Source organism: Crotalus tigris, unplaced genomic scaffold (genome assembly GCF_016545835.1).
Source record: "Crotalus tigris isolate CLP2741 ecotype Arizona unplaced genomic scaffold, ASM1654583v1 scf7180000023772.879304, whole genome shotgun sequence".
NCBI lineage: Eukaryota > Metazoa > Chordata > Lepidosauria > Squamata > Viperidae > Crotalus > Crotalus tigris.
In genome coordinates, this window is record NW_024100175.1 from 155705 (window position 1) to 178321 (window position 22617).

The 22617-nt window shown below is 50.4% G+C and overlaps 1 protein-coding gene, 1 long non-coding RNA gene and 1 pseudogene across 2 annotated transcripts; 1 reads left to right on the forward strand and 2 right to left on the reverse strand.

Moving 5' to 3' along the window:
• Positions 1–1704: 1704 nt before the first annotated feature.
• LOC120298190 (H-2 class II histocompatibility antigen, E-S beta chain-like) lies at positions 1705–7475 on the reverse strand. The gene is made up of 6 exons (XM_039321644.1): positions 7308–7475; positions 5717–5989; positions 2981–3262; positions 2714–2827; positions 2451–2474; positions 1705–2028 (listed from the first exon to the last, which is right to left on the reverse strand). The coding sequence occupies exons 1-6, from the start codon at positions 7399–7401 to the stop codon at positions 2015–2017; spliced, it is 801 nt and encodes a 266-aa protein (XP_039177578.1). The 5' UTR covers positions 7402–7475; the 3' UTR covers positions 1705–2014.
• A 4769-nt stretch (positions 7476–12244) lies between these two features.
• Positions 12245–14545, forward strand: LOC120298191. Its single transcript, XR_005553990.1, has 3 exons — positions 12245–12258; positions 13871–13876; positions 14400–14545. It is a non-coding gene; the product is annotated as an uncharacterized LOC120298191 (long non-coding RNA).
• A 741-nt stretch (positions 14546–15286) lies between these two features.
• The window catches only part of LOC120298184, a 33607-nt pseudogene continuing 26276 nt past the window's right edge, over positions 15287–22617 (reverse strand).

The following is a 22617-nucleotide window of genomic DNA, read 5'->3' on the forward strand; positions in this document are numbered from 1 at the left end:
CTTTCTTTCTTTCTTTCTTTCTTTCTTTCTTTCTTTCTTTCTTTCTTTCTTTCTTTCTTTCTTTCTTCCTTCCTTCCTTCCTTCCTTCTTTCTCCCCCCACCTCTCTCTCCCGGGTGCAGTTTGTCCTCTGACTGGATCTGAATCGATTCCTCCTGTCACGCTCCGTCATGGGAACCGGCCGGGAAAAGGGCTCCCTGGTGCATAGTGGCCCTTTCCTGCTCCGTCCCTGGGAGGGGAACCCCTCGCCACCTCGCTCTGGAGGGGGGGAGGAGGAGGAGGGAAACCCTCCGTATCCCAGGGGGAACTTTTTTGCCAGGAGGGGGGGAGGCAAGAAATGGTGACCCCCCCTTGGAAAGATGTTCCTCGGGGAGAGCAGCCTCAAGGGGGGCGAGAACCGGTGGGCTCCCCTGCAGGGGGGTTGTGCGGGGGTGTCCCTGGTGTCTCGGGGGTGGGAGCTTCAATCGGGATCCCTGCCTGGAGGGAGGGGGCAACTGGGACCCCACAGCGGCCAGAGAGAATTCTTTGGATACTCAGATACGAAAAACTAGATTTCCCCCCTAGAAAATCCCACCTGGGCTGCCTCCCCATGACCCCCTCCCCACCTCGGTCCCAACCAACAAAGTGGGGGTCTCTCTCCGTCTTCCTGGGGAGATGTGGGGAGGGAGGGAGGCTCCTGCGGGCTCTCTTGCCCTCGACCCCTTTCCCAAAGTCACGTCTGGGGTCCCAGCGCCCTCCTCTCCCCCTCCACCAGGACCCCTGAGGGTCCCTTCCAGCCCCTCCGCCCCTCCCTCCCAGCCCCTCCTTACCGGGGTTTTCCTTCCCCACTTCGCTTCCAGGAATCAGGCCCAGCGCCGCCCCCCCCCAGCAGCAGCATCAGGGAGAGCCCAGGGACGCCCCCAGTCCCAGAGGCGGAATCGGGGGGGGTCTGGACTAGGGACGGGGGAGGCGTTTTCCTCGGAATTCAGAACTGGAAATGCCCTGAAAGAGAGGAACCAATGGGAATTCTCCCTCCTGCAGCGTCATCGGTCTCCGGGCAGAGTCCTTTGTGACTTCATCCACCGGCAGACAAAGCGAAGGCGATCCTGGGCTGTCGGGAGGGAAGTTTCCCCTCCGTCCCCAGGGAGGCCGCCCTGCTCTCCGCCCTCCCCGGCCCTGGCACCTTTTGGGGGGAAGAGATGGACAGGGGGTGAGTTCGTCTGGAGGGGGGCGAGGGGATCAGGGCCCCGAACAGGGAGGGAGGGAGGGGGCCGCTGGGCAAATATTGCAAGAGTCTCCCCGGGCTTGTGAGGGGCTCAAACGGGCTCCGATCCTGGAGAAAGAGACCCGGAGGAAGCCAGGAGAACCTCCAGCTCCAGCAGCTTCCCAGCCACGGAAGAGGCTCTCCGGGGGAAGCAGGAATTGGGGGTCTCCCAGGGGTCCCCTCCCTCTGGCAGGGCTTGGAGAGATTGAGGAGGGGGTCCTGCCCCTTCCCCTCCCTGGGATCTGCCCACCCTCTTCCCGAACCGGTTCTGGCTTCGGACCTAAACCAGCCGGGATGGTCAATCCAGAGACAGGGGAGGTCTCAATCCGGGGAGTGGGAGGGGAGAAGGGAGGACTCTCTGGGGGGGGGCAGGAAAGAGGAGGAGGAAGAGGAAGGAAGGAATGAAGAAAATTCCAGGGTTTTTCTACAATTTAAAGTTTATTCTTTTATAGCAAAGTGAAGGGAAGAGATTCGTAGGAAGACTAATGGAGATGAAACTGCTGTGGATTTAAAGCCAGAAGATATTTGCGTGTCTGGATTGACAGGCAGGCCCACAGTCCCTGGGGTCAGTCTAGATGGTCTCCACCCCTCCCTCACTAGAAACAGTGGACTTCAAAGGAAAGCCAGGGAAGTCTCAGCAGGAGAAGCTCCAGGCTGCCATTCACCTCCTCTCCCTAATCTAAAATCTTGAGCCTCCATTTTTCAGAGGTTGCAAAAAGTCAGAAATTCTGTCAGCTAATGAAAAAAAATCAGGAATCAGGAAGGACGGCAGATTAATTCATGAGTTCTGTAGAAAAAGAGACGGGAAAGAAAATTAGAATACAAAGTGAAACCTTCAGTGTAAATAACTTATTATTCCTCTCTTTCAGCTGCCCCCCCCACAGGCCCACACTGCAGGGGGGTGGTTGAATGGCAGACACAGGATGGAGGGAGGCTCCGCCCCTTTCAGGGATCAAAAGGAGGCAAAGGACCAGTGATTAATCTCCCAGGGCTCATGGAATTTTCCTCAAATGATTTAATTAGGGGGTTGATCAAGAGATGAGGCCTCCCCCCCCCCACAGACTTTTCATATCGACAAAGAAGATGGGGCCAGGATGGGGCGTGGCAGCAAAGCCGGGTGTCACTTTGCCAGAAATTGCTTGAAATGACACAAGGAGACTTCAATTTACAAATGTTAAAGAAACATCTATAACTTGGGGAGAAACTCACCTGCAGGAGGCTGGATGGGAGTTGCTGGAAGGAGAAAAAGACCCAATCAGGACCCTTCATAGGCTGGAGCACTCAGGGTTTCTCCCTCCCCATCAATAGCCCATAATAGTTTGCAGGATGCTCAGTTATGCAGTAGACTCTCAAAGAACAGAATTTCCCAAGCAAATCTCCAAGGGGGCCTCCTTGCCATCTGCTAAGCTTGCTGAGAGGCCTCCCCTGGATGGTCCCCTCCCCACAATCTCTCATCCAGCCCCCAGACTCACCTTTCTTGCTCTTCAGGTGGAGGGAGAGCCCCATGGCAAAGAAGATCACCCCGATCACGGCTGCCACGATCCCCGTCCAGAGTTTGCTCCTGGCCGAGTTGGAGGATCGGGGCTCTGGGGAAGGAGAAGGAGCCCCCCCTGAGCAGGAGGATCAGGGCCAGCTTCCCCCACCCCAGGAGGGTCCATCCCAGCTCCCCCCACAGGGAGGGGCTCTCCTCCCTTCTAAGGGCAGGAGGGGATCCCCAGAGGGGGAGGGGAGGGGCTCACCCCATTGGACGGTGATGGGGGCTTCCAGGCTGGCATGCTCCACTTGGCAGGTGTAGACATCCCCCCGCTGGGGCTGGGTCTCCAGCATCACCTGGAGCTGGTAGGTCCAGTCTCCGTTCTGGAGCTCCTCCCCGAAGGCCACGCCCTCCTCCTCCGGCCGCCCGTTCTTCAGCCACCGGACCTCGATCTCCACGGGGTAGAAGCCCCTCGCGATGCAGAGGAGGATGGTGTTAGGGGAAGTGGGATCCAGCTTGGTGGGGGAGATGGAGACGGTGGGCTTGGCTGGAGGGAAGGAGGTGGAGGAGGGACACGGGGGAGGAGACACAAGAGGTAAATATTTCTATAGCAATAAAACTGGAACTCCCAATCAAGATAAAATTATAGTTAAAAGATGGGGGGCAGGAAACAGGATGCATGGAGGGGGAGGGGAGATTTCCTCTTAATTCAACAACCACCCCCAGTGTGATTCTACCCCAGGGGGGCTCCAGCTCAACTGGGAGAGTCGGGAATCTGAGTTTGTCTGGGCCTCAGATGGAACTCGTGGTTCCCCACTGCTCCCTTCCCTCTATGCGGATGTGGTGCCTTTGAGGGCTACTCTCTGAGTAAGGCTTGTCAGCCAGCTACAGATCCATCTGGGGGTGATGCCGTCTATCCCAGTTTTTTCTAGCTTATCAAGAAGTAGGTTGGGGTCTCCTCTGTCCAAGGCCTGGTGAAATCTAAGTATGCTACTCTCAAGGCAAAGGAAACACTAGACCAGGATTCTGCTTGATTGGGGTTTACATCTTAGTTTAAAGCCTGGGTGATGATTATAAATTTGAACTGGCTTCCTTTATGTGGTTTTGGGATTTAAACCTACAAAGGAGGCTGAATAAAGAAGAAGGCATAAAAAGAAGTAAAACGGTGAAGGGAAAGGGCACAGCAGATGAACGAGCCTTCACTCATTCCCTTTTCCAGACTTTTGGAAGATAATTTTTTATCCTGGGCATCAGAGGTGACGGGAGCCCTCCCCCCTCCTGACCTTCCAGAAAGGGGTCGAAATGGGGCTCAGGGGCTTTGCTTGGGGGGCACAGAGGAGGAGGCAGCTGTGGGGCTGGTCAGCATCCTGACTCCCCCCTCCTCCTTGAATTAAATTTTACCACTGGATTTTAATCATTCTTGCCTTTTGGATCTTAAATTGCATAGACTATTTTTGTGGTGTGCTATTTTATCTGCACAGCACCCAAAGTCCCTCTGTGAGAGAGGACGGGGGGGGGGTTTAAAAAAATAAATAAATAAATAAATGGTAAAGAAATACATCTACATCCTGGGCAAGGGGGAGAGACCTAGCTGGATTCCTCCTTCTGTCTCCCCCCCCCTTGCAAAAAAATATAATATTTGGAAGGATTTTCTGGAGGGAACTTTTTCTGGGCAGGAAAAACTTTGGACCTTGGGAAGAGAAGGAAGATTATGTGACTGATGGGAAGGAAGCAGATCTATTTCTTCCCTTTTGATGTTTAATTGTCATTATTATAGAATTTCAAACTTTTTAATGATAATTTAAGTTTCAACCTTCTTTTTAATACATTTTTTTCATTTATGGGTTATAATTTATAATTCCCTTTTGATGTTTAATTGACATTGCAACAAGCTTCTTGTGGTGCAGCCCTTGTTATCTTGTGGCTTGCCAAGAGACGCAGGTGGGAGGGGGGATCAATCCGAGGTGTTTGGACCAGTTTAGTCTGGCAAGGAAGGTCCTGCTGGATTGTTCCTAGCAGAGGAAGGATTTCTCTCACAACAATTATCTGGACTTGTGTGTGTGTGTGTGTGTGTGTGTGTGTGTGTGTGTGTGTGTGTGTGTGTGTCGTTCTCTCAGGGGGAGGGGGAGTTCCTACATTTTTAATATGAGCCAAGGTGGCGCAGCAGTTAGAGTGCAGTACTACAGGCCACTTTAGCTGACTGTGTTCAGCAGGTCAGCGGTTCAAATCTCACCGGCTCAAGGTTGACTCAGCCTTCCATCCTTCCGGGGTAGGTAAAATGAGGACTCAGATTGTTGGGGACAATGTAAATATATGTATATACATTGCTTACTGGTGTACACCGCTTAGAGAGTGCTTGCACTTAAAGCGGTATATAAGCCTCATAAATAAATAAATAAATAAATAAATACATTGCTTACTGGTGTACACCGCTTAGAGAGTGCTTGCACTTAAAGCGGTATATAAGCCTCATAAATAAATAAATAAATAAATACATTGCTTACTGGTGTACACCGCTTAGAGAGTGCTTGCACTTAAAGCAGTATATAAGTCTCATAAATAAATAAATAATCTGTCCTTCTGGCCCCAAAAGGCCAGAGCTGGTTTCCAACTCCTTCCGTGAGGGGATTCTCTGCCCAGGAAAGTTCTGCATTCGGGAGGGGAAGGTCTCCCGTCTGCTTCCTTCCTTGGGATCTTCAGCCGGAACCAGGACACCTTGTTATGTAATCCCACCTTTTCTAACTGTGATTTAAATTTTAACCTTATCTTTATTCAAGGGTTACGTTCTATCCCACACACACCCCCAGAGCCCCTCTTTGGGGGAGGGAGGGGGCGGTTTAGAAGGGCCCATCAATAGCGACAGATAGAAATGAATACATTTCCTGGATTTGAGAGAATGTATATAAGGAGGGAATCTTTCTCCGAGAGAATCCTAATAAGTGAAAGGAAGGGGGGGGTCCCTGCATTCCCCTCCCCATGGAACTCCCCCTCCCGCACTCACCTCTCCGGCCCACCATCTGACCGGTCTTGGCTGTCTCGTAGTTGTGCCGGCAGAAGGAATCCACTTTGGCCTTCTTGATCTGCAGGAGGACCTTATCGCTGTTCCACTTGTCCACAGCGGGCTGCCCCAACGGAGTGACGGCCACGTATTTCCCGCGGTCACTGTCGAAGTAGGCGATCTCCTGCCGGTCGTAGATGTACCAGATCAGGAGTCGCACCCGCTGCGTCCCGTTGAGGAAGCGGCACTCGAACTTCCACTGGACCAGGAAATGGGCTGCAGGGGGGAGGAGGAGGAGGGGAGGAGGGTCGTCAGGAGGGACTCCAGGACCCATCGTTCCCAGCCGCTAGCAAAGGAGGGACCCATACGGGAAGCGAGATGAGGGGGAGGCCTTCCTTGAGAGACAGGCGGAAGGCGCCCCCTGGAGGAGAGAGGGGGAACTCTCTCAGTGTCAGCAGGAGGTAGATTTGCTGGGGGGGTCTGGTGGGGGAGGGGAGGAACTTCTTGCTGGACTCCTCCATCCTCCCCGGGTAGAAAAAGGCAGGCAGAAGCTCAACTGGTCTAGCAGATCTACTCTCTGTAGAGAACTTTGGATCTAAAGGGGGAGGAATTATTGGGGGACGGGGCTGAAGAGATCTCCCGAAACTTTCTGGGGTGGATGGAAAGTAAGATCCCTACCCCCCACTCTCTCTCTGCCTTTGGGGGGGGGCGGGGAATATGGGGAAGGGGGCAGAATGAGTGACACTCGGAGGGGTCCCAGCCCTTCAACCGCCCACCTTCCCTGGCTCCCCCCAACTTGTCTTTTACCCCCCAATCTTCAGCCCAACTCCCTCCCTTGGGATGATTTTCGAGATTCAGACTTGTTTCTTCTCCCCCTCCCCAAAAGCCCCCCTGCAGCTCCCCAAGAGCATCTCAAAGGGAGGGTCTCCAGCCCCCCTCACGATAGGATTGTTTGGGGGAGCCATAGGGGGCAATTCAGAGCCCCCCAAAATCTCTTCTCTCACTTCCCCCCCTCCCTCCAGGTCCCGATAGAGCAATGGGGGATTATGGGGTGGGGGTTTCTTGGCCTCCTCCCCAAATTCAGAGCCTCCCCGGAAGGGAAAGAAGCTCAATTCTGGCCTGACTTTGAAAGCCTCAAATTTGAGATTTGGGAAATAAAATTGAAGTGTTTGAAGAAGCAGAAATACTTTGGCCAAAATGCAGCTTTTTCCTTGTGTGGATTCAGGTCTGAAAATGCCTCAGTTTCCCTCTTTCGCTTTCCCTCCCCTTCCTCTTTCCACGCAGCCGACTCCGACCCAGCCACTGGAAGGGCGAGAGAGGGGCCCGGCTGCGACACCCCACCTCGGCTACAATCGGGAAAGAGGGGATCCCTCTCTGTCCTCTGGGGGGGGGAAGGGGGGAGAGAACGGGGAGGAGACCACGCAGAGATCGAGGGTGTTGCCGGCTCCCGTCACTCTTACCCTCGACCCGTTTCCCAAAGTCACGTCTGGAGACCCAGCAGCTTTCTTCCCCCCTCCCCCACGAGCATCTGGGCTGCTTCCCAACCATATCCTTCCCCCAGCCCCTCTCCTCCCTCGACGAGCCCCCTCCTTACTGGGGGTCTCCTGCCCCCCTTCGCTTCCGGGGATCCGGGCCAGCGCTCCAACTACCAGCAGCAGCAGCATCAGGGGGAGCCCAGCGGAGCCCATGGACGCCGCCCCACAAGCGCCCCAGAGAGACCAGAGACGGAGACGCGGAGGCTCCCAGCCCCAGAGGCGGAATCGGGGGGGTCTGGATTGGGGGAGGGGGAGGAGGCGTTTCCCTCGAACTTCGGACCTGGGCGGGCCCAGGAAAGCGGAGGGACCAATGAGAAGTCTCCCTTGTGCAGCGTCATCGGTCTCCGGGCAGAGCTTCCCTTGACTTCGCCCGATGGAGGAGATAGTTCGGCGCAGAGAGAGAAGCTGAGAAAGTTGGGAGGGGGGGGGATTTTATGGGGGGAGGAATCAGCCCTGGGACCCCCTCCCAATAATCGACCCTCTTGAGGTCGGCTCCGTTCCTCTGGGTGGGAGTGGGAGGGAATATTTTGCCCAAAGAAGAAGAAGAAGAAATCCATATCCATGGACGGGATGTATAAGAGGATCCGCGCAGGTTTTCTCCCTTGTGAAAGATCTCAATGCTATTTTAAGAAGGAGGGAGGGAGGGAGGGAGGGAGGGAGGGATGGATGGGTGGGTGGATGGATGGATGGAGGGATGGACAGCATATTAAACAAAAGAATAAATTTATAATTTATAAAATAACCCGGAAAGTTAATAGAAATTCTGTGGACTTCAATAATTCTATATCCTCAAGTGTAGGATTACACCTTAACCATTAAAGTCTGAAAACTCCCCCCCCCCCCAAAAAAAAAAACTATCCAAAAAACCAGACATTCTTTTTTTAATGTTTCACTACATCCATGGAAACCATTTTTTCTACGACATTCGGGTTGTGGTTAGTTACTCAAAGGCGGGTCAGGCCCATCCTGAATTCCCGATTCTGTTCAAAAGGGCTTTGGGGGTCCAGAGGGGGCCTGAATCCTTCCAAAGGATGGGGGAGGGGTCTGGAAGGGTCACACTCCCCCCTGGCCCAGCACCAGCCCCGCAGGCCGGAGCCGGGTCCCCCCCCCCGCAGCTGAAGGAGGCTGCACCTCAGTTGTGTACATCCACCCAGTCGCCCAAAATGGGTCCCAGATCCAGGCAGCGTCTGGGGGGGGGGGGGCTCCATCGCTCGCCTGATCAAAGCAGAACTCCTGGACTCTTTTCATGTTTCCCCAGGAAGATTTTGATTTTTTCTGAGTTCCTCCTGCCACCCCAGCCCTCCACCCCCCACACACACACACAAACACACAGAGGAACTTTGTTTGTTTCCACAACCCACAACAGCTGGAGAAGTGCTGGAGTCCCGCTTCCCCCCCCCCGCCCCCGCCCTGGAGCGCTGGGCTCCCCCGAAGCCGAACCGAGGAACCGGCCCTGATCCAGCAGGCAACAAGCCCGGATTCTTCCCCGGGGCAGCTCCGGGACTCTCCCGCTTCTCCCCAAGGCTGAGTCTCCCCCTCGGTCCTCTGCCCTCCCCCCTTGAAGCGGTGGAGGGGCCCCTCCCGACCCCCGAGGAGACCCCGGGCAGCCCAGGGAAGAAACCGAGGGAGGGCTGGAGAAACGAGGCCAAAAGGACCCGAAGGCTCCGATTCTCGATTCTCCTCCTTCACACGTTACGGGGAGACTCGGCTCTGGGGGGGGGGAGGTTGAAGGGGCTCTGATGCCGGGAAAGGTGGAAGGAGAGAGAGGGAAAGGAGGAGAAGCAGGGAGGGGGAGGGGCTCAGTTGCAGTGGGGGGAGGGGGATGCTGAGGGAGGACCTGGAGGAGTGGGGGGAGGGGCTCCCCAGAGAAAGTCTATCCATGGGGGGGGGGTTAAAGGTGGACACCAACTTGATGGCACAAACGATCTTTAGCCCATCTGCTTAAAGGAGATCTCCCGTCTTTTGCCCACCAGTTAAAGCGCTGGGGATGGTGATGACTTCACACCAGTTCATTTCATGGCTGTTCAAAAACCCGACTCTTCGCCTAATATTTCTTCTTTTTATTTTTTTTATTGTTTTTAATGTTTTTTTAATAATTTCATGTATATACCTGTGCTTAGCTTTGTGTATCCAACTGAATCACTTGTTGTGAGATGGGTGGTTATATAAATTTGATAGCTAGATAATTTAGAAGGGGTGGTAGAGAGATAGATAGAGATGATAGATAGATGATAGAGAAGAAAGAAGAGATAGATGATAGAAATAGATAGATAGATAGATGATAGATAGATAGATAGATGATTGATAGAGAGAGAGAGATGGATAGATGAGAGAGAGATGAGACAGAGAAAGAGAGATAAATAGATATATAGACAGACTGACAAGATAGAGAGAGATGTAGATAGACATAAAGAGATGAGAGAGATGAGGGGGTGGCAGGCAGAGAAAGAGGGAGGGAAGGAAAGAGAGAGGGGGATAGAGAGATAGAGATGATAGATAGATGAGAGAGAGATGAGAGAAAGAGGATAGACAGACAGACAGAGATAGATAGATAGACAGAGAGAGAGAGAGAGATATAAGATAGAGAGGGAGAGATGTAGATAGACACAAAGAGATGAGAGAGATAAGAGAGAGAGAGAGAGAGAGAGAGAGAGAAATCCTGGGAATTCCAGACCGCTTCATCCCAGGACTAGCCTGGACTGGCCTTGCAGAGTTGCTGAGATCAGCCCTGCTGAGGGAGGGATTTTCACCTGCTGACGGGGAGTCTTTCCTCTCCAGATCATCCGAAAAGCCCTTGTGGAAGAGAGAAAATAGCGTATCTGAGACAAGACTCAAATGAAGGAGCTGCTGCTTCTTTACCCGTCATATAAAGTGTTTGATTTCATCTTCCAAAATACCTTCTCTTTGTGGCACACTGATCAAAATGGGGGAAATAATCAAATTAGTCAATTCCCATTTTAAAAAGCATGCTTTCAAACTGGTGCAAACAATGGCAAGAACACTGGATTAAAAAAAAAAAAACCAATGTAAGGCAGAGTTAGGGGGGTCTTATGGGGAACAGAAGGAGACAATTGTTCCTAGGCAGTAAAAGGAGGGAAAGAAAGGGAGCAAATGGATCAGTCTCTAAGGAAGGATTTGGCCCGAAGGTCGGGAGTCTCCTGGCCTTTCTCCACATTTGATTTCAGTGCCCAGGGGAGGCGCCCCAAATGGGAATCACCCAGAATCTGCTGTGCAAAAATGTAACTGTAATGGAATAATACAGCTGGAAGGCACCTTGGAGGTCCTCTAGTCCAGCCCCCTGCCCGTGCAGGAGACCCTATACCACTTCAGACAAATGGCTGTCCAGTCTCTTCTTAAAAGCCTCCAGTGATGAAGCCATCACAACTTCTGGAGGCAGGTAGTTCCATTGATTAATTGTTCTCACTGTTAGGAAATTACTCCTTAAATCAGCGGTTCTCAACCTGTGGGTCGGGACCCCATTTGGGGTCGAACGACCATTTCACGGGGGTCACCAAACAACGCAGTCTGCCATTTTTCCCCCTTTTCCTTAGCTGTGCTCCTCCCTTTTATTCTATTGGCTTTTGGAAGCCAATAGAATAGACTCTCTTGAATAGAGTCTACTTCTATTGGCTTTCTATTGGCCAATAGGAATTGTTCAGGCTGTGTCTGCCCTACTGAGCCCGCCAAAAGTCCCTGTCTACAAACGGTGCTGCACCAGTTGAGTCATCCTCGACTTACGACCGGTTGAGTCGTCCTCGACTTACGACTGGTTGGGGGTCGCGGCATTAAAAAGGTTGAGAACCACTGCCTTAAATCCAGATCTTCCATCCACTGCTTCTCGTCCTGCCTTCAGGGGCTTTGGAGAATAGCTTGACTGCCTCTTCTTTGGGGCAGCCCCTCAAATATTGGAAGACTGCTATCATGTCCCCCCTCGTCCTTCTCTTCGTTAAACTAGACTTACCCAATTCCAGCAACCGTTCTTCGTATGTTTTAGCCTCCAGTTCCCTGATTATCTTTGTTGCTCTTCTCTGCTCTCTTTCCAAAGTCTCAGCTTCTTTTTTTACATCATGGCGACCAAAACTGGTTGCGATATTCCAAGTGTGGCCTTACCAAGACCTTGTAAAGTGCTATTAAAACTTCAAGTGATCTCAATTCTGTCCCTCTGTTAAGGCAGCCTAGGACTCTTAGGGAGATTTGAGTCCAGTGGGGCTGACCCCCTACTTCCCTTCTCTACTTTATGGGGGACAAAGTTGTCTGCTACCTTCATCAGGAGCCTGCTGGATCTCCCACTAGATGCAAAAAACTGTCTCCCAGTTGATGTCAGGGTGGTCAAAGTTCCCCATTGCTATTTTGCTCTGCTTTCTCCATGCCTTAGCTAACTGATTAAGAAAAAGTTCATCTATTTCTTCTGTTGGGTTGGGGGGCTTTATAGTACACACCAATGGTGATGTCGTTCTGTTTTCCCTTTTTTAATCCAAATGCTTTCAAGGAGATTTTTGTCTTTGTTCGGTAGCATTTCTATAGTTATGTCTTATATACAGTGCAACTCCACCTTTTATTAAGTCTGTTTCTTTTCAACACTTTAAATATTAAGATACTAAATTTAGTAGATGGAACAGTAAAATGGACAATGGGCCGGGACACAGAGTTCTAGTTGATTGGTTGGAGAGTGCTGGCTCCTGTATGAGGTTATCTACCCTATGATTGGTTGCTGTGGGTGTAAAGGGGGCGTTTCCCTTTTCCCCGCCCTTTTCTTCTGTGTGCTCCGTCTGCTGATTGGTTTATCTCATGATGTTCCTGTGTTCCTGATTATCTTTTCTGCTGTGAATATAAATGCTAAATAGATTTATGTAACACTACAAGTTTCTGTCATTTTGACAGCTGCTGTGCAATATAAATGTTATATATATTGATGTAAAACTAAAAGTTTGTGTCAGTGTCTCCCACTTCATTTGAACAGCTCCTGTGCAATTCCTCCACATTAAATCTCTTAAGTTGTGCCTTCCGATCGTGGGTTTCATTCCACTGAGTTTCGATGATTGCAACGTCATACCTACCTTTGGGTTTCAAGCTCTCCCTTTTTTATTCCTTGTACTTTGAGGATTGGTATAGAGGCATCTGATTCCCTTTTGACTGACCCTGTGTTTGGTTTCCACTTCCCCTCTTTTTGTGTCCGAGTTCTCCCTTTTCCTTTCCATTTGGTTGATTGCCCAGATATTTGTGCTTGGAATTAACTTCTAAAAAATCCATCTCTCTCCCCCTTCAGTTTCAGTTTAAGACCCTTCAGATAGGACAAGCCAGTTAGCTTCCGAAGACGACATTCTCAGTTCTTGTGAAGTGTAGCTCATCTCCTGCCAGAAGCCCCTCATGTAAGTATTGTAGACCATAGTCCAAGAATCCGAAGTTCTCTCGACAGAACCATCCTCTAAGCCAGGAGTTGATTTCAAAGGCTGTGCGTATCCTCATTGGATGCTGACCTTTATTGGGAGTATAGAAGGGGACACCACCTGTGCTCCCATCTCTTTGGCTTTGATCCCTACCTGCTCATAATCTCTTGATATTGTTTCCAGGGATTTTGTGTATCATTCATCCCCACATGAAAGAGGAGAAAAGAATAATAAAATAATCTGTGGATTATTTTTAGTAAGCCTCTCACTCACATCTTTGATAGTTGTTCCTGGGAAACAGCTAACTGCTAGTCTGACTGTCCATTCGACAAATTGCTGGTTCAGTTCCTCTGAGCAATGAATCCTCAATCACCAACACAGGCCTTTGTTTATCTTAAGGAAGTCTGGTCTGATTTTTTTTTCTGCAATTGATACATTTGCCCTTGTCCCTTTTCCAGGTCCCTGCAGGCCCTCTTCCGGGGGGGGGGGTATTACTGACAGGAGTCCAAGTCTTCCCTGTGTTTGAGACTGTTCCTCCACTGACTATTCTTTATGTGCCCCAGATGAGGAATGGGAGGGGAAAAAATCAGCCCTTGGAGATCGAAGCCACGGGAATCCTGCAGAAGCAGTCTGGATGGCTTCTGGAGGGGGCAAGGCTCAGTGGGAGAGCTATCTAGGGGCATCTAGGGGTGCTGGGGAGAAGGGAGGGGCCTTCCACTCAGAGTTGCCCCCTTGATCTTTCCTCTCCCCCGCAGAGCTGCTCCCCCTCCCCCCTGATGGCAAATGTCTCCTACACCAGGAATGGCTTCGGCTGGACTTTCTGCTCTGGCCCAAAGGGGCCCTGGGGAAGACACCCTTCCCAACACCCCCTGCCCAGGAGCCCTCAGACCAGGGAGATGGACATCAGGGCGACCTTCCCAGAGATCAAGGCCATTGGCCACAGGACCACTCAGGGCCTTTTCTCGGGGGGGGGTCTCAGATGAGCTCCGGTTGGGGGCCACATGAGACTCGCCCAGGACTCTCTGTGTTGAAGACCCTCTGCCCAGAGGGAGGGGGCTTCAGACCCGAAGGGAGGAAGGGCTGTGGGGCGGCAGTGGCGATAGGTGGGCAGTCCTGGAAAAGGCCTCTGGGGTCTCAGGTGGAGGGAGGGAGGCATTGGGTGCCAAAATGGGGCAGGACCCTCCAGTTGTGAAGGAGAGAAAATGGCAGAAATGGCTGGGTGAATCTAGGGGGAGTCTCAGGTGTCCCCCAATGGCTCCCCTCAAGTGCTTGAAGGGGACCACGCCTCCTGGCATCCTGGTCCTCAAAAGGAGGCTTGAGGAGAAGCAGAGCAAGGGGGCCCCCAAGCAGGAGGGGAGTCCTGTCCGTTCCTCTCCCTGGATCTGCCAACCCTCCTCTCAAACCAGTTTTGACTTTAGACCTGAAGTAGCTGGGATGGTTGATCCAGAGGCAGGGGAAGTGTCAATCTGGGGAGGGGAAGGGGAGAACGGAGGACCCTCTTGTGGGGGAGAGGAAAGAGGAGGAGGAAGAGGAAGGAAGAATTCCAGGATTTTTCCTACAATGTTTATTCTTTTATAGCAAAGCGAAGGGAAGGGATTTGGATGAAGAGTAATGAAGATGAAGCTGCTGTGGATGTAAAGCAGGGAGAGATTTGGCTGTCTGGACTGACAGGAAGGCCCAGAGTCCTAGGGATCAGTCGAGATGGGCTCCACTGCTCCCTCACAAGAAAGAGAGGCCTTCAAAGGAAAGCCAGAGTGGTTTCAGCAGGAAAAGCTCCAGGCTGCCATTCTCCTCCTCCCCCCAATCTAAAATCTTGACCCTCCATTTTTCAGAGGTTGCAAAAGAGAGACAGAAATTCATCAGCTAATGGAAAAAAGCCCCTTCCTTTCCCAACAGGAAGCAGGAAGGACAACAGAATTAATTCATGAGTGCTGTAGAAAAAAAGAGATGGGGAGAAAATTAGAAAATAAAGTGAAGCCAGTGTAAATAGCTTATTATTCCTCTCTTTCAGCCACATCCCCAGACAGGCCCACATTGCAGGGGGGTGGTTGATTGGTAGGAACAAAGTGAGGGAGTGTCCCCCCCTTTTTTTTCAAAGAGGAAAAGGATGCAAGGGACCAGCAATTCATCTCCAGGGGCTTATGGAATTTTTCCCAATTGACTTAACTGGGGGGGGGGTTAATCAAGAAAGGAGGTCTCCCTCCCCCCAGACATTTCATATTAACAAAGAAGATGGGGCCAGGATGGGGAGTGGTAGCAAAGCTGGGTGTCACTTTTCCAGAAATTGTGTGAAATGTCACAAAGAGACTTCCCTTCTCTTTTGCAATTTCCCAAAACCTGGAAACTTCTTGGGGCACATTTTAGTGTTTATGTCCCTGTGTGTGTTTGTTTTCGATTGCACTGTTTTCAGGTCTCTGAAAGGAAAAGCTGTCCAAAATTTGAAAAATTTTGTTATCTACAGCTAGGAGGTTTTGTTCAGGCACGTTTTTTTTTTTTTAAGGAATAATTAACGAATGTTAAAGAAACATCTATAACTTGAGGAGAAACTCACCTACAGGAGGCTGGATGGGAGTAGCTGAAAGGAGAAAAAGAGCCAATCAGAACCCTTCATAGGCTGGAGGACTCAGCCCCCCCCCATCGATAACCCATAATACGTTGCAGGATGCTCACTTATACAGTAGACTCTCAGAGAACAGAATTTCCCAAGCAAATCTCCAAGGGGGCCTCCTTGCCATCTGCTAAGCTTGCTGAGAGGCCTCCCCGGGATGGTCCCCTCCCCACAATCTCTCATCCAGCCCCCCAGACTCACCATTCTTGCTCTTCAGGTAGAGGGAGAGCCCCATGGCAAAGAAGATTACCCCGATCACGGCTGCCACGATCCCCGTCCAGAGTTTGCTCCTGGCTGAGTTGGAGGATCTGGGCTCTGGGGAAGGGGAAGGAGCCTCCCCTGAGCAGGAGGATCAAGGCCAGCTTCCCTCCCAGGAGGGTCCATCCAAGTTCCCCCACAGGAAAGGTCTCTCCCCCTTCTCAGGGCAGGAGGGGGGTCCCCAGAGGGGGAGGGGAGGGAGGGGAGTGGCTCACCCCACTGGACGATGATCGGGGCCTCCAGGCTGGCATGCTCCACCTGGCAGGCGTAGATGTCCCCCCACTGGGGCTGGGTCTCCAGCATCACCTGGAGCTGGTAGGTCCAGTCTCCGTTCTGGGGCTCCTCCCCAAAGGCCACGCCCTCCTCCTCTGGCTGCCCGTTCTTCAGCCACCGGACCTCGATCTCCACGGGATAGAAGCACCTCACGATGCAGAGGAGGATGGTGTTAGGGGAAGTGGGATCTAGCTTGGTGGGGGAGATGGAGACGGTGGGCTTGGCTGGAGGGGAGGAGGGGGAGGGGGAGAAGGGACATGGGGGGGGAGACATAGGAGGGACCAGAATAGGAGACCAAGTTGGTTAGTTCAGGCCAAGAGCCCTTTTCAGTCCTGAAAATAGTATTTGTTTTAAGTCATTTCCAAAGCAAATTGCAGCAAGAAATTAAATGGGATCCTGAAAGATGGAAAAACATAAATCGTTCCTGGTTGGGATCAGTTTCCATCATCAAATTGCACAAGTCCAACAGGAATAAATACTGGAAATGCCCCGGAATGGAAGGAATTTCCTGCCAGATGTTTGGGAGACAGAAAGAGACCCAGAAGACGGGGAAGACACACAGCATGTTTTGGAGAATTGCAGGGATCCCATTCAAAAGAAAACCACATTTTTAAAAAAATAGGTAGAATACTGGAACATTTATTTATTTATTAAATTTGTTTGCCACCATCTCCTGATAAAATGACTCTAGGCAGCTTAGAGCAGGGCTTTTCAACTGGTGGTATGTGTACCACCTGTGGTACATGAGTACATGACAGATGGTATGCTGCCCTGTCCAGCCAAGCGTAGTGGGGGAGGGACTGAGCCAGCACAGGCAAGGACTTACTGTGAGAGAGTCCTCTGGAGCTGCAGAGTGGCTGGGGCGAGGCAAAGGCCTCAGCTCACTTCCAGTTCACCCCCCTCTCCCATGAGAAAGGAGGAGGAGGGTGCGGAGACAGGAGAGGCTATAAAAGGAGGCAGTTTGGGTCGGGAGAAGGAGAGAGAGGAGGTGGAGTCAGCTCTAGCTGCACAGAATGGAAAGAAGGAGGGTGGGGAGAGAGGAGAGGAGATCAAGCAGGCCGGCCACAAGTGGATCTACAACTTCTGTGGCAGCCACCTGTGCTGGCAATAACCAAGAGGCAAGGAACATAGGGAGGAGGGGTTGCTCTCCACAAGGAATGAAGAAAGGCTGGAGGTGAGGCAAGGAGGGAGATGGAGAGTGGAAGGATTCTTTTGTGCTTTTGTGACTTTGAAGTTCTGGGATTTGTGCAATGGGGGCTTTGTTTTCTTAAGGAATGTTTGGCAATTTCTATTTGGCTGATGGCTGATGTCTCGTGTTAACTTCCACTGCTCTGCTATTGTTAGGTGTAACATTTGCTGCAAGGGATTTTGAAGTATTTTTCTCCTGAATGGATTTTGCCTGTAGCAGTCCTTTACTTACGAATGGAGCCATCTGGGGAGGCCATACTTACTACATTTTTTTTCTTTCTTTAGTGCGCACTGGACTCCTTAACTTTCCTTTCTAACCAGTAGCTAATTCTTAAAGGGGAATGCGCCTTTTTAAGCTAGTTTCCTCAATGGCTTGTCTTTTCTGTCTCTGGAGGCTTTTCCTTGTTCAATGAATACATGGAAGAAGGGAAATAGGAAGGGGGTCAAATTCTTCCTTCAGAAGGAGATGGGAATGAGAAAGAGGGAGGCAGGGAAGGAGGGAGGGAGGGAAGGAAGTCCTGCCTTAGCACTTGGCCAACTGCCAATGACTTTGCTTGTCAAGAGGTTGCCAAAGGGGATCACATGACCCTGGGACACTGTGACCATCATAAATATGAATCCGTTGCCAAGCATCCAAATATAAATCACGTGACTTTGGGCATCCTGCAATGGTCGTAAGTGTGAAAAATGGTCATAAGTCATTTCAGTGGAATTGCAACTTTGAACAAGGTTTTTTTTTTTTGGTCATCAAGTGTTTGACACCTTGCTAGGTGGTACTCAAATATTGCCATATATCCTAAAAGTGGTACAGTCGGTGAAAAGGTTGAAAAGCCCTGGATTACAGCATTAGAACGTTAAAGTCCTAACAGATAAATATTTCTATAGCAATCAAAATGGAATTCCCAGTCAAGATAAAATTATAGTTAAAAGATGGGGAGGAACAGGAGGTGTGAGGGGGGAGGGGGGATTGCCTCTGAATTCAACAACTACCTCCAGTGTGAGGCTCCCCATTGGGATCCCCTGATTTTGAGCCAGACTTCGCCTAATCTGTACTTGAACCTTTGGTTTTTTTCTGCCCAGGTTCCCCCCCCAACCTCTCCCTGCAGCTTCCGGCCTCCCTCCCAGCCCCATTTCCCTGGGGAAGGAGGTGGGGAGGGGTCCCACCCTCCTGCCTGGGATGGGGGGGCAGGGAGGGGTCTAGGACAACTCAGCCAACTCAACGCGGCACAAAAGTTACACAATAAGGAAGAAATGGAGAAAGAGAATCAGGAAAGGAAGGAGGCTGAGGGAGGAGGAAAATGCAATGTGAAGGACAAAAATTTAAAAAACATTTTAAAAATTATTTTAAATAATTAAATAAAATTGTTGAATTGTCCTGCAGTGAATTGCCCCATTCTAAGCAGGGAGGGGGGAAAGGATCTGGGGAGGGGATCTTGAGGTAAGGGAGGGTGGGGGCTGAGGAGATCAGGCAGATCCCAAGATCACAGAAGAGACTTGGAAGGGATCCCTCTTGATCTCCTCCTCCGCAAATGGCACAACTCTTGGGTGGATTAATGGGGGGGAGGGCTGGGTGACCCCCCCCAAGAGGGTCCTTCTTAGATCCACTCCAGATCAGAGAACCTTTGCTAGCAACGTTTTTCTCCGTTGAGGGATTCTCTTATGAACAGCTCATTATATAAAGTTTAAGAACATGCAATTTTTAAAGGTTTGGTTATTTGTAATTGAATCCTGGGATCTGGCTGGGATTTTTTTATGAACAGTTAATTATCCTCCTAGGTTTTCAGGGAAGAATTTAGGAGTAAAAATGAATTCCAGACTGAATATACAGAGAACAAAATCTGTGTCAGTTCCCCTTAAATATTACATAACTTCTGGAAGGAAATTTCTCTTGGGATCTGGCGGTTTTTCTCTCGTGGAAGAAAGATCTTATTTAATTCTTTGGTAGCCTATTATTTTGGGAGACCCTGGCAACAACAAATGGCAACAACTGCAGATGAAACACTTGTTTTGCACTATGAAACCTTTTCGGCTGATAGAAATAAATAAGGTTTTTTAATATAAACAAATAAAACTAGACCAACAAACATAGGCAATTTGCCAGGAATCTGGAACAGGGAACTAAACAATCTGAGGCTTCATGGCTGAATGAAGGCCTGACATTCAGTTTTAATGTTTGTGGGGTTTTTTTGAATCTTTGCCCCCAAATGAGGAACCTTCCCAGATACGAAGAGGGAAGCGATTCGGCTGCAGGTGAAGCTGAGTCTCTGACCAAAAAGGGGGTTTCAAGGGGGGCTTTTCTCCCAGACCCCCAACATTGGATGAACAACTGACTCTGAATAAAGGATAAAAAGAACTGAAAGACGGACAGGGCCCAGCAGAGGAAAGAGCCTTCCCTGATTCCCTTTTCCAGACCTTTGGAAGTTCACTTTTTATCCTAAAATCCCAAAGGCCCCAGAGGTGAAGGGAGCCCCTCCCCCACTCCTGGCCTTCCGGAAAGGGGTGAAATGGGGGCTCTGGGGCTTTTGGGGGGGCACAGAGGAGGAGGAGGCAGCCGTGGGGCTGGTCAGTCTCCTGAAGCCCCCCCCCTTTCATGCATTTTTATCACTGGATTTTAATCATTCCTGCCTTTTAAATCTTAAATTCTATAGATTATTTTGGCGGTTTTATATTTTATGTGTACACCATGCAAAGTCCTTCTGTGGGAGAGAGAGAGAGAAGGTTTTAAAAGTTGATAAGTAAATCAATAAAGAAATATTATTGATTTATTAATATAAAATATTATATTGAAATATTACATAGCATATAGATTATATTGAAATATATCTATATATTGGGCAAGACATTGTTGTATTCTTCCCCCCCTCAAAAAATATAATATTTGGTATAATATTCTGGAAAGAAGTTTTCGGGACAGGGGAAACTTTGGACCTTGCTAAGAGAAGGAAGAATTGTTGTAGAATTTCAAACTTTTTAATGGTAATTTATTTTTTAACCTTATTTTTTATACATTTTTATTTAGGGCTGATGTTACATCGTACACCATCCAGAACTCTGCTTTGAGGGAGGTGAAGGGATTAGGAGTATCAATAAATAGCAATAAATATGAATAAATACCAATGAATAAATTTCGTAGATCGGAGGGCACAGAATAAAAAAGGGGGAAATCTTTCTCCGGGAGAGTCCTAAGAAATGAAAGGAAAAGGGGGGGTCCCTGCATTCCCCCCCATGGAACCCCCCTCCCCCACTCACCTCTCCGGCCAACCATCTGACCGGTCTTGGCTGTCTCGTAGTTGTGCCGGCAGAAGGAATCCACTTGGGCCTTCTTGTACTGCATGAAGGCCTTATCGCTGTTCTACTGGTCCGCAATGGGCTGCCCAAACGGAGTGACGGCCACGTATTTCCCGAGGTCGCTGTCGTAGTAGTCGATGTCCTGCCGGTCGTAGATGTCCCAGTCCAGGAACCGCACCCGCTGCGTCCCGTTGAGGAAATGGCACTCGGCCTTCCATTGGAGCAGGAAATGGGCTGCGGGGGGGGGGAGGTGGAGCAGAAAGAAGAAAGCCCTCAGGAGGGACTCCAGGGCCCATCGCGACTACTAGAGGGGCGTTGGGATGGGAGACCTGCTGCGAGGGACTGCCGGAAGGCGCCCCCTGGAGGAGGGATGGAGAACTGTCGGTCCCAGCGGGATTCCCCCTTGGTGGGGGTCTGGAGGGGGGAAGAAAATGAGGGAGGGAGAAAGAGGGACCCCCTCCATCTCCCGAGGGTGGAAAAAGGCAGGCAGAAGTTCAGCCGGTCCAGGCCTCCGTCCGTCTGCAGGGAACGCTGGATTTCCCCCCCACAAAGTGGCAGAAAATATGGGGGGAGAGAAGAGACCCCCCTCTGGGCTGGAGGGGAAATAATATCCAAGCTTCTCTCTCCCTCTCCCTTTTGGGAGCAGAAGGGAAGGGGGGGTCACAATAAGGATACCCACACCCATGCTCCTGGGCTCTCCCCGCCTTTGAAGCCCCACCCTCCCTTTCCCCCCCCCTCCGCCCCATCTTCAGCCCCAGAAGCTGCCTTTGGGTGCTTTTCGAGGCCTCTTTTCTCTCCCCCTCCCCCCTGCAGCCCCCCAAGACCACCTCAACGGGAGGGGCTCCAGCCCCCTTCACTAAAGGGGGAGTTTGGAGGAGCATCTCAGACCCCCCCATATCCCTCCCAATAGAGGCGGAGAAGGCGAGAGAGGGGAAGATTGTCAGTCTTGGGGGCTGCAGCTTTAGAGGGGTGTCTGGGGGGGGTTGTGGACTTTCTTTTTCTCCCCCTCCCATGAATCTGAACCACCATCTTCCTTTCTCTTTCTTGGAGGGGTGGACTAGATGCCCCTTTAAGCTCCCTTAAGACACCCCATGGGGAGTCCAGGCTGGGTCAGCGGAGACTTCGGAAGGGCCGAGGGGAGTCTGGAATTCATTTTTACTCCTAAATTCTTCCCTGCAAACTTAGGAGGATAATTAACTGTTCATAAAAAAATCCCGACCAGATCCCAGGATTAAATTACAAATAACCAAACCTTTAAAAATTGCAGGTTCTTAAACATTATATAATGAGCTGTTCATAAGAGAATCCCTCAACGGAGAGAAACGTTGCTAGCAAAAGTTCTCTGATCTGGAGTGGATCTAAGAAGGACCCTCTTGGGGGGGGCTCACTCAGCCCCCCCCATTAATCCACCCAAGAGTTGAGCCATTTGCTGAAGGAGGAGATCAAGAGGGATCTCTTCTGTGATCCTGGAATCTGCCTGATCTCCTCAGCCACCAACTGCCCCCACCTTCCCTTTCCCCAAGATCCCCCCCCCCAGATCCTTTCCCCCCTCCCTGTCCGGAATGGGGCAATTCACTGCAGGACAATTCAACAATTTTATTTAATTATTTAAAATAATTTTAAAAATGTTTTTTTAAATTTTTGTCCTTCACATTTCATTTTCCTCCTCCCTCGGCCTCCCTTTTTTTTTCCTGATTCTCTTTCTCCATTTCTTCCATATTGTGTAACTTTTGTGCTGCGTTGAGTTGGCTGAATTGTCCTAGACCCCTCCCTGCCCCCAATCCCAGGCAGGAGGGTCGGACCCCTCCCCACCTCCCTCCCCCGGGGAAATGGGGCTGGGAGGGAGGCTGGAAGCTGCAGGGAGAGGTTGGAGGGGGGAAAGCTGGGCAGAAAAAAACAAAGGTTCAAGCACAGATTAGGCGAAATCTGGCTCAAAATCAGGGGTCCTCATGGGGAGCCTCACACTGGAGGTAGTTGTTGAATTCAGAGGCAATCCCCCCTCCCCTCACACACCTCCTGTTCCTCCCCATCTTTTAACTATAATTTTGTCTTGACTGGGAATTCCATTTTGATTGCTATAGAAATATTTATCTGTTGGGACTTTAACATTTTAATGCTGTAAGCCAGGGCTTTTCAACCTTTTCACCGACTGTACCACTTTTAGGATATATGGCAATATTCGAGTACCACCTAGCAAGGTGTCAAACACTTGATGACCAAAAAAAAAAAAAAAAACTGTTCAAAGTTGCAATTCCACTGAAATGACTTATGACCATTTTTCACACTTAGGACCATTGCAGCATGCCCAGGGTCGTGTAATTTATATTTGGATGCTTGGCAATGGATTCATATTTATGATGGTCACAG

Coding starts and splice junctions, on each gene's coding strand:
- LOC120298190 (XM_039321644.1), bottom strand. CDS start 7,401: ATGGGCTCCGCTGGGCTCCCCCTGATGCTGCTGCTGCTGGTAGTTGGA. Junction 5,990..7,307: donor AGGGGGGCAGGAGACCCCCA/GTAAGGAGGGGG, acceptor TCCCCCCTGCAG/CCCATTTCCTGGTCCAGTGG. Junction 3,263..5,716: donor TCAGATGGTGGGCCGGAGAG/GTGAGTGCGGGA, acceptor CCTTCCCTCCAG/CCAAGCCCACCGTCTCCATC.